We start from the raw sequence: 12123 nt of genomic DNA, 5'->3' as shown, positions 1-12123 counted from the left end.
CAAATGGAAAAAGAGAGAAACATACTTTTAAGGTTTACTAGTCATTAAAAGTTTTCTCTCTGTGTTTTGTTTTTAATCGGGACATACAAAAACATAGCATGAAAGATACATTTTTCATGAAAAAACATACGTTTTAAAAGTTCTCATTTTAGTTCAAAAGTAAAGTTTCCGGTTTTTCAAAATTTGGGTCAGCATCATCATCATCATTAATTTTTTCATGTTGTTGTTGTCATTGTGCTTTCTATTGTGGTTATGGTTGTTATAACATAACGTTATTACGTATAAGCTATTGTTTCTGTAATAGTCCTAGTCTCGGTCCCAGCCGATTTGTGCTCATTCGTCACTAAGCAAACCTCTGTCGACAATCTAATAGTACGTCTTTTCTGATTGGCCGAACATCAACTAAACATAGGAATATCTAAACATTGTGCTTTGGAACCGAGGAATATTCCAAGGGGCACAGCCCGAGAGATGTTGCAAAGTCATATTTTCTTCTTTTTAACTGTAGGCCTTTCTTTCGTTTTCCCTGTAAAAAATCGAATAGCCGATAAAGGAAATACCGCTAGGGACCAATCACACTAGCGCGCAATCATGCGATGTTCAAATACGGCGGCCAGCGGCCGCGTAAATTGTTCGAATGCATATTCACGTCACACGACACGGTCATTGTAAAGCGTACTTTTAGCTACGTCACGAGACGCGGTCATTATACTTTTTCAATAACCTGCATTTGCGTAAGTTATTATCCGTGATTGGATTAAACACATCGCGCATATTCATGAGGTTATAAATTCTACACAAGTCACGCCCTAAATTCAGCAGTCACATAGTACAATAGCCAACTGAAAACCTTTTTATTTGGAAAGTCATTTACCTATATCAGCGATCATCATTTGACGGGTTGTCGCCAGACGGTTTGTTTAGTGACGGAGGAACACAAACCGGCTGGGGCCGAGACAACAATCCTACATTTTGAGATGTGTGATATGTTTTGAATATTAAGACCATGTCGTCATGTGAGTGCAAAAAAGTCGTTAATGTGTTTGCTGCCTTTTGCCATTTAAATTTTCGCACTGACAAGGTATGAAATCTTGAGGGGTAGCGGGTTTTGAGATGCTTCCTTGAGCAAGTTTAATCACCCGAAGAACAATCTCAAACCCAATGCCTCGATCAGCGTGTTTATAGTGGGAGCAGATGTTCGGTACATAGGCGTATAAATTCTATCCGGTCAAATATTATCCGGAAACTTGCTCACTATAAACACTTTCCGTATTTGTGTGTACTGTACATCGACATCGCGATATTTTTGCGCCATAAACACACGAGTATAAATTTTGTCCTGTATAACCGGAAGTAACAGCCTGTAGATGATGCGTTGGATGCGCGCCGAACATTCGGAACGATTCACACTTCCAAGAGTTATCAAAACAGAAGCTACATGATCGCCGCCATGCTCACATTATTGGACGGGCTGTTTATAGCTTGCGCCACAATATGTACACAGTCCCCGTGCTTTGTAGACTGGCCCCAGTCTCGGTTCGGTTCCATCTCTGGATAATGTAACAATAAATAATTACATAATGCCCTATGAAATAAATGCCAAAGTCCTGTACCCCCCCCTCTTATTTTCTTCTATGCCAAAAACCCATTCCTCTTCATCCACAAATCGACGCCACTAATTACACCCACCACAGTCAACCATGCAGCAATATAGAAATATACTCGTATTATAAGTGAACGCGAAAGTCCATTGAGCGCTGATTCCGATATTGGGTTGATTTTTAATGCTATGTAATCTACATTACCAGTCGTTCTCCATGGACCCGAGGGAGGGTCTACGTGCTTTGCAAGTGTGACATCGGGGTCATTGCAGATGTTCGGTAATGTTAATTGGTACATGGTTTGTGCGGTAACTGTGCCTCACTATAAACAGCAAGCGTTTTGGCATACATACGAATATTATTAGGTATATCACCCCAAAAATAAGCGCAGCAGAAACATGTTATTTGACGCTTTTAATTGAATCATCGTTATGAATGCTTCAAAAAACAAAAAACAGAATTGAAATCGGATAATGCAAAGTGATGTAACATCAACTTGAAGATACCCGGAAATCGGGTGAAAACCTGCCACAAATGGCTATAAATGGCAAAATGGTAATTTTTGGGATTTGTAATGCTTATTCGGACACATACTTGAAAAGGTAGCATTGATTTAAGTATCACAGATTAATTGCATATCTTTCCGGACTTCGTTAAAGAAAACAAGATTAAAAAATCTCTCCTTGAATAAATGTAATAAATCCACCAAATATACAATTTTAGCCATTTTGACCAATCTGCAGACAAATAAAAGCTTAAAAAATGACTAGGTCCAGCTAATTAATATGCAAAAATAATGCCAACAGAGAACCGTACATGATATGAGGATGCGGTTTTTTTTGCACACAGAAGTACCCAAAGTTCTTTCATTTGGTAACAAAAAATACACAAAAAGTCATTAATTATGCAAATTAGCTAATTACATCTAATTATATATTTATGCCATTCTTATGTGCACCGAGTTTTCAATTGGTATAGGGAAGTGTTTCACTCATTGTCCAAGGAAAAAAAATACATGATAAGAAACACTGGTATTTCAGACCGGTGGTACTAGGTCCTCTATTTCGAGAGACCTATATTTATTGATTTATGGACGATCTAAAAAAATTCACAAAACAGGTCTTAACTCTTAAACTAGGCAGTGTTTCATTTCGGCGGAGTTGATAGTGATTTAGGAAATGTTTCACCTACCATATATTAAAAAGACAACTTATTGTGATCAATGAAACATAACGAGGAAATCGTTTTATGACATGTATGTTTTCAAAAATTGGCCAACTTTGATCCGCGCGCTTTTTGATTCACTGTTATGTATGCGTGCACAGTATGACAGAATTATTGTGCAGCCACTGTGACATACCTAATATTATTGTACACGATTCACTCAAAATTCGTTTTATTCACTATAAACACGCTGGGTGAGATCAACATTAAGTTTTTGGATTTTTCTGCAAATGCAATTTTAAAATCAAACATAGCACATGCGACTTTCTTGCAATCACACGACAAGGTTTTCTTTGTTTCTCTATATCCTGACTAAATCATCATCGTGATTGGATATTTCTAATATCAATGAACTTGCGACGTAAGCACCTGAACAAGAGCAAATAGGTAAGTGTATGAGGGTTAAGAGTACATAAGGGCAATGTCAGGAGAGTGGTCACAAACAATGTCCGACTTAAGATACATATTTTTATAGAAACGCATGCGTGTTAGTCTCCTCTACCTTCGCTGTACGCCGGTTTTCATTCCACTCACAATGTGGAGTGAGTGGAATCACACTGACAGCGGAGGAGAATTCTAGCTGGCCAGACGGTCTTAATTTATAAAGCATATAATACCACAACAATAACCGCCATATTCCATCGATTTACTACAGAATATATTGTATATTCAACTTGTAATTTAAAATGGTAGAAATGTCAAGAAATATGTTTTTTGAATCTAAGTATTACGTCACGTGGAAAACATCACGTCGGAAGCAAAATGGCGCCTACTTTTAGTAAGCAGATTTACGTAAACTAGCTGAGATACATATTCTTGAATCCTGACGTAATTCCACTCGCCCTTCCCATATTTCATTGAACTTCCCTGATGAGATTGGTGAAAGTCATTGTATGAACTTGATGACTTTTTCCTACCATTTTGGAATTGTTTTTATTTGGCACCACTATCCAACACATATTCAACACATCAACACATCAAAACTACATTTTCCAAAGATTTTGATGATTTTTTTCGGATGGCTGTCACCATTCTAAATCAGACTGATTCGTGTCCGGTTGTTACAGGCAAATTCTAAAGTGGCATTTCTATATACCCGGTTGAAATACATCGTTTATTTGGCAAACATATTTGGAATGGAAATCATGTCATTTGTAATGAAAATATGAGCAATTTTTATTTTCGGGAAAATAATATTTCCATAAAAAATAGATTAGTATTAATTTTCTTTTCCATAAAATGTTAGCTTTTACTGTCAGATATGACCCCTTTTAATTTTGAGCCGGACAACTGAGGTTGTGCGTCGGTTGTGCTACTGCACGGGCCTTAAAGACTATTGTTTAGTGTCTGGTTTTATCTCCTCATTAACCGAACTCTATATACTACAATTGACTGCTACTCATTGCTTGGTTTCTTGTTTTATTTACTAAAAAGGAGTATATAAAAGAGGTTGTCCTTTAGCGTGGATTGGTAGAGAACCATTCCCATATGCTGGTACAGGAAATGTACTTGCCAAATGTCCAGTACCTCTTTCGACAAAGGATCATTGCAATGCAGGGATAGAATAAGAGGAAGTAAGTTCTACAAGTAAAAAACATTCAAACAAATAAATATAATAAATGTAATAAATAAATAAATAAATATATAAATAAATAAATAAATAAATAAATAAGATATGAATACAAGATTTCTTTAAATTCAGTATTCGTAAAAGTTAAAGCCACATTATAATGACCTTTTATTGACTTTTTACTTACTTAAAAAAACTAAATAACTAACTAACTAAATAAATAAATAAATAAATAAATAAATAAATAAATAAATAAATAAATAAATAAATAAATAAATAAATAAATAAATAAATAAATTAATTAATTAATTAATTAATTAATAATAATACTAAAATCATTAAACGACAAAATTAATTAAGCGACACAAAGAGCCAATAGATTTTAATGTCGAACTATATTTAAATAATAATTAGAAAATGAAAAATAAAATCATATTTAAATAAATAAGGAAATAAAAATGTAAGGAAATAAGTATAAAAACAATATAGTTAAACAAAATATTAAGAATTAACAAGCATGTGATTTAGATTTCAAACTAAACCTTGATGTTAAGGGAAGGGGTACATCAGACATATCAAATTGCATTCTAAATACGAAGAATGTCCTTCTGATATCAAATAATTTTGATTTTTGAAATTCGCAATGTAATACACATTTTATGGCAAATCATTAAAATTGATATTTTTGATATTTAACAGTACTCGAAGTAAACTTTATAAATCTGATGATTTATACTTAACGTGTATGTAGGTGGATTGAAAACCCGACGATCAATTGAAAATGTTGACCTTTCGTATTGAAGATATGGATTTTTTTCCCAAAACACCAACAAAAATTAGGTCTTTTTGGGAAAAAATCCATATCTTCAATATGAAAGGTCAAAATGTTCAATTGATCGTCGGCTTTTCCTCCCAGCTACATACACTTTAAGAATGTATCATTAGATTTATAAAATTTACTTCGAGGACTGTTATATATCAAAAATTTGAAAAATATCAAATTTTTATAATTTGTCATAAAATTTGTATTATATCGTGATTTTCAGAAAAATTATTTGATATCAGAAAGACATGCTTCGTATTCAGAATGCAATTCGATACGTCTGAGGTGTGCTCTCATGTTCCATAAAAAATACTGTCGAAACGCTCAAAACGCTCATTCCAGATCCCTTAAGATTGCATTCAGTTTTGAAAAATAAACTCTTAGGAACTTGTCCCACGGAGTTCAATGTTTATGATGCTCTGCATGCTAGCCATAATGGTTCAACATAAAAAAGTCCCAATTTTTGAGATATTTTGTCACAATATCAAAATCTATCTTAAGAACCACTGAACCAATACTAGGCGTGTTTGGACTCATTTTGAAGCATTTTAAATGCTGATTACAAATACTGTCATAAAAATGTACATTTTTGAAATTTCTGAATTTTTAAAGAACATTTGAATTTATCGCCTGCAGTCGACACACGCGTGGAAAAGATTAAATCATCCAATTTATTGCTTCTATTTTGTCGTCTTTAGAACGTGATGAAGCTCAAGAAGATGCGTTGGATGAAGTATGTATCATTCTCACTAAAAAATGAAATAAATAATAGAAAACACACGAAAAAAAAGATGAATACCTTTGTTTTGTTTCATCTGGAATGGATTGCATTTGATGTATCTCAAACGAAGACTTTAAAAATGTTATTATTTAGAAAACATGCTCGCAAAATAAACGGGGATTATTTTCAAATTATAATCTATGAAGTGATTTTCTTGAATGATACATATATTATTAAGAAATACAATTTATATCTTAATTTTATAAATTTGCATAATCAACTCAAAGACCCATTTGATATATTTTCCTTAATATTCAAAAGGACTGGGCTTTGGAAGACTATGGTAAGTAATAAACAGCACAGTTCAAATAATTTATGAAAATCAAATATTTATATTTATTTGTTATGGCAATTTAGATATTTCGCACAATTTTATATAATTTCGGTAAATAGAGAAATTAATATTTATTTTGCTCAGTTGAACACATTCCTTTTCGCAATTGGTATTAACTTATATATATGTATTTGTTCCTTTAATTTTTACCTCTACAAAAATATATCGCACACTAGCACCATTAAATGCAATGATCTCTCTGAATAGTCACATTTCGTACTATTGCTCCATGTGTTAGATGCAATACGAAAAGTCCGAGCTTTGAGATATTTTCTCGAAATATCATGTGCTATCTTAAGAACAAATCAACCAATACTAGACTTGTTAGTACTCTTTTTAATGGATTTTTCATATGGTCATGAAATATGATCATGAAAATTTACAATTCATAAATGTTTTAATTAAAAAAAAAATGAAACTTGTCGTCTGCAGTCGACCCCCGCGTGGAGATGGTTAACATTTGTCACCCTAAAGATTAACTTATTGGCGCACTAAACGCTTGGATTTACCAATCCACCAAACAGCTCAATGCAATTGTGGGACTATCCTTCGCACGCATTTAAACAACAAAAGTAACTAACCTAATGGTGGTGAGGAGGTGAATCTCGCTTACATTTAGTGTTGATCTTACCAAAACAATTAATATTGTGTTAAACTTGATACTTATATCCGCTTTGTGATTTCCTTGCATGCTTTTTAGCCCATAATCAGGAGACAAGTGCATGTTTCTACAATGTTTTAGCCCCACGTATATTTTGGCTATACTTTTTCGATATTAAAGACTTCTCGGTTGTGTGTAAGAGCGCACTTTTACTTGGACGCAATAGAGACATTATGACATAATTTATGTGGGGAATATTGGTGCTTATTTTGTTGGTATCACTCGATAGAGGAGACACATATTTATGCATTAATGGTATCAAATACAACAGCAGCTTAAGACGTTGACTCAGTACGTAAAAGAAAGAAGTGGGGCACGGTGTAGAGTGCCACGCAGCTAGACATGCTAAAACCTCGCTCAATGCTTCAAAATAAAATGAAATGACAGTTCATAATTATACAGGATGTTTCCACAGAGACCAAAAAGTGAAACTGACAAATGACAAACACACACAATCAATCGAGCAACACATCAATACCCATTTTATTACATCAACATAGATTGCAGTTCAGACATCTGACATAAATATTCAACACGAGCGACTTCAAAGTAATAACGATAATATCATGCGATATTTTTTGGATGTTAAAGAACATTCTGTGCAATTATTGTGCTACTTGAGGTAAGTAATCCCAGTCAAGACGTAAGTAATCTGTGTACTTCATTGTGTGCATTTTATATTTCATCATTCTGCACATTTGTTATTCATTCATCTTTCATTTTCTGATCATTCTAAGCATGAATTGTGCATAATGACGAATCCAAATATGCACCAATAACCCCCTTTACAATGAACATTTATTTACCGTCTAAATTCTTATCGAAGAAACCAAATGGTGTGACATCCGGTCTTGAGACTAAACCTGGCTTCATACTCCGCGTCGTTGAGCAGAGCGACGAGCTATTAATTTTTGACCAATGAAGAAGCGCGCTTTTTCTAACGCATCAAAATGCGTTCTACCTCATTGATTGAACAGTAGTCAGTCTTCGCTCTGCGCTGGAATACAATTTCAGTTTAACACTGTCAATTGTATATAGATTGATACAATATTTTAAACGGATGAAGGTACAAGGAACGTGGTCAGTGAATGTTAATTATCTCAAGACAATACCGTTAAATTTCGAATTGTTTTGAGGTACATTATTATAGAAATATGCCATTTGTTTGTTTGAAATGAAAGGAAAATACCTTAATTACTTCGGATATATAATTATTATAAACCCAGTGGAAGGGGTTCTTATATATCTATTTGTACCACTAATCGGACAACAATGTCTATTTCATAAAAAAAAAGTGCAAATAATTTGCTCTATAAGTGTAAATTGCTATCACCAGCGTCCATATGTCATGGTTTCCGAATTCGAAAGCCTAAACTAGCGATAAAAAACTACGGAATTATTTTATTCTACATGAGTCTTATTTAGATGTCTGGTTTTGTCTTTGTCTAATTGCTTCCACGCTTGCAATTGCACTGTTGTTTCTCTTAAAGTAATCATTATCACATTTTCCATTGTTTAGAAATTCTTTAAACTGAAATACACAATTACAAATCAGCATACACTTATAACTACCTATTACAAACTTTTACCAGAGGTTTTTAATAAAAGTGGTTTTATTTTAATTCATGTTCGGCAAAGAAGAAACTTATTGAGCTTTAAGAGGAGCCAGGAAAAGGCTATTTCAGGAAAATATTAGGAATGTTAAATAAACACAAAGCGGTGTGTATCGTAAAATTGTAAACATCTGATCCCTGAAAAGAGATATTGTCGATCAAAAGTAGTCCTCGAGTTGGTATCTCCGACATTTCAATTTATAAGCGCTCTTTTTTAAAAGTCATAGAATTTACAACCGTATGACAGAACAGGCGAAAATAGTAACTTTTTGCACAAGATTTGCAATTTAAAGAGAATTTACCATTGCTCATTCTAGTGACTCTAGTATATGGACAATATAAGTGTGCTTTTTCATTTATTGTAAGGAACACTTGAGGTTTTGACTTTTAAAACCTACATTTTGGTCAAAAACGTGCTTGGATAGGTAGTTTTCAAACAGAGTTTCCACATTCGCCTTGCTATAACATTGAATTGTGTTATCTGATGACCTAGTGACTAAAAGTGTTTTTAGGGGGAAGTGTTAGCTTTCGTTTGATATAAACAAAAATCTGATTGGATGAAGGGAACACTTAAGGTTTCGACAAAAACCAATCAAAGAGGCCCATTTTTTAGCTAGAAGCTTCACAGCTCCTACATTGCTATGCACTCAACCGCGTAGTGTAATCAAAGACTGTGGTGGAGACCTTCGCTGCTTGTTGTTCTCTGCTTGGAAGCTCTTGGGACGAAAATGTGTATCAAGGTGGAAACTGTGCGCATGATGGTTTATAAAAGAATCGTTTTTGTATAGAAACCTTTCCATATGAAAGAGGCGTTGTCGCAACTCTACTCTTTAATATAGAAATATAGCAAGACACTTTCATGTTGTTTAATAACTGTAAGAAAACTTTAACTCCTTCCAGCTGAGCATTGTTACTAATGCTCGTTATAATTAGAAACGGGTTCAAATTTGAATTAAAGTTGTAAATAATTTTACTTGAAATATTGTATCGAATGAATAACATCGTTATGTATGAAATCAAACGTATTTCATTTTTGTAATTCACCTTTTTGCTAAAATACAGAAAGCCTTTGCAATTTAAAAAGTCACGCCGATGCGCACAGTGAAGTGCACTGTAACGACGTACGCATTGGCAGGACATAAGCCCAAATAAGATGAATTGCAAAAAGGAAATCACCGATCTTCTTGTAAGGTTAAGTGACAATGACAAACGGACATTCCGAATGAAAGAATCATGTGAATTAGACATCTTTAGCCTGTTTCGTTGTTGAAAGGGATTCAATTATGTTTCACCATTGGTCATCACAGATTAACAACTCGCGTCTGGCGCGTCTGCGTGGTTTACTTCGCTCGGGCAGTTACGCAGACCACGCAAACCACGCAGACGATGCGGATGCATCGATTTTATCGGTGATGAACAACGGTGAAACATGATTGAATCCCTAAATAATAAATTGTATTTCCCATTAGATCGCCACATTCTGCTGCAGAGCCAAGGTCAAAGGTCAAACTTTTATTTGGCATTGTTCTGGGACTTATCATTTTTTAACAATGTTACATTTTTTTTTGTTTTCTTACAGTTGAAGATGAGGAAACTATTCTTGTAAGTAGTCTATCTTAAAATTAAACTGAAATCAGTTATACTCGATCGCTTTTGCAGAAAGGCAAATTACACGCATGCTCATTATACAAGTGCGACGGCGTTTATGCACACAGAGCACTGCCCTTTACCACCAATGCGTAACGACTACTTTTATCTAATGCGCCCTCAATTTAAGGCTTACTTATTCATTTTACATGTAAGCGAAATATTTTCTGAGTAATGTATTATTCGAGGTATTAGGCAAGGTTTAAATTTATAATATAATCTGACCGAATGCCCTCAAATTAGACATAAATCACTACCATTGAGTAAGCTTCAAGTAAAATCAGTAAACTTTAGAGGGCGCCTTATATAAAGGTGTTCGTTATAAACTGATGTGTGAGCATGCGAGCGATCTAGTATAAATTTACCTTTATAATATAGCATTGCCTGGCAGAATGAAACATCCTATGTGGATTTTACCTTTGAAATCAAACCCTTATAATTATGTGCATATTGTCCTAGTTTTACAACCATTCCTATGCGCAAAACTGAACTTAGTATTAAAACTTTTTAGACCCAAAAATCGCATTGGATAGTAGATAATTATTATGATTTGATTCATGGCTTCAGCAAACTCTTTTCTATGAAATCCATGTCTTGTTTAGAAGTTATTTGAATCCCACTTTTACATAGGAGTTTTTGATTCCAAAGGGTTAAATGCACATAATGTTTTTATTGTGTAGTGACTATGGTGATCAGTGCAAATACCCAGAAAGGATTTTTACACAACAAATGTATTCCTTTGGTGCATGGAGCACACGCCTGTGAGCCCACAATAATTTGTGTTATTAACTGAATGTTATATTTATCAAATTGCACAAGTCATGCATTAATTAATTGGCATCACGGCAATTAATGTTTTAGTAAATTTTCTGCCACTTAACATAACCCTAGTCCTACAAAGCGCGGGAGGGACATCGCAAAGTTTTTCATTCGCATATTAAAACGCATGTGTTTACACCCACTTGGCTTAAGCTAATTGTAGACCAATACGATTGTTAAGCCATCAATATCTCTAGGCTAAGACTGACCACCAGAGTCGACCGTACGTATTGGGAGAGGGTGGAGACGCCAACCATTCGTATCTACATTAAAATCCGAGATTGTGATTTTGCTCTTGTTATAGTATTCAGAGGGATAGGGCTACATTAATTAGGTTAAAAAAATATATTAACAGAAGATTTTGTGATAATCGCAGGTTCGTGAAATTTTGGCCCAAAATAAATTTGCCTATAATATTTCCAAATTTATAGAAGGCGTTCTCACATAATGACGTCATAGCGACATTACGAAGGGAATGTTTTTACTTATTTTGGTATTACTGGATATAATAGAACAGATCGAGACACATATCTATAAATTGGTATTGAATATGTAATAGAAAACTATAAGAGGTACTTAATACCCACTCCCCATTCGTAGTTCTTGTTACAACAAATGGCTATGTAGGACGAGGGTTAACAATTTTTTATCATTAGGTTTCACTGCCTGAAGAGCATTGATCATGTCTCACCTCTTTTTCCAACCAAATCGATGGTAATAACTCTGGTAGTGAGGGATCAACATTTAACCACAAATTACCTCGGGCCAAACTCACTTCCTGGGAACTCAATACCACACAAGGTCATTTTTCCATAACTGATTGACCCATTTGTGCCTCTAGCTATAAAAACTCATTGGCAGATACTAAGCTCAGGAGGGATTTCAAATTTTGATCAATTCTCTTCAGGTAGTGAAACCTAATGTCATTCTCATTTAAGAAAAAGTAAACCGTTGTTACCAATCGAATTTTATATTTGCTTATCTTTTTCTTGTAAACCTTTCAAGATTTTTAATTGTATTCCTTTAAAACTCACAATACTATTTAACAAA

General features: G+C 34.2%; 1 protein-coding gene across 9 annotated transcripts in view; it reads left to right on the top strand.

The window, feature by feature from the left end:
• Positions 1–12123, top strand: part of LOC140169836 (Golgi-associated plant pathogenesis-related protein 1-like) — a 42155-nt gene that overhangs the window by 8571 nt on the left and 21461 nt on the right. For 6 of the 9 annotated variants that reach the window (XM_072193146.1, XM_072193145.1, XM_072193144.1 and 3 more), the window contains exons 4-7: positions 3192–3212; positions 5917–5951; positions 6261–6282; positions 10187–10209. In XM_072193146.1, coding sequence (XP_072049247.1) covers positions 3192–3212; positions 5917–5951; positions 6261–6282; positions 10187–10209 — 101 coding nt within the window. Of the gene's footprint in view, positions 1–3191; positions 3213–4259; positions 4400–5916; positions 5952–6260; positions 6283–10186; positions 10210–12123 lie in introns of all 9 variants that reach the window. The other 3 variants (XM_072193143.1, XM_072193147.1, XM_072193142.1) reach the window with 2 other exon arrangements.

This window comes from Amphiura filiformis, chromosome 14 (genome assembly GCF_039555335.1).
Source record: "Amphiura filiformis chromosome 14, Afil_fr2py, whole genome shotgun sequence".
NCBI classification, from domain to species: Eukaryota; Metazoa; Echinodermata; class Ophiuroidea; order Amphilepidida; family Amphiuridae; genus Amphiura; species Amphiura filiformis.
This window is presented reverse-complemented; position numbering and strand designations above follow the sequence as displayed.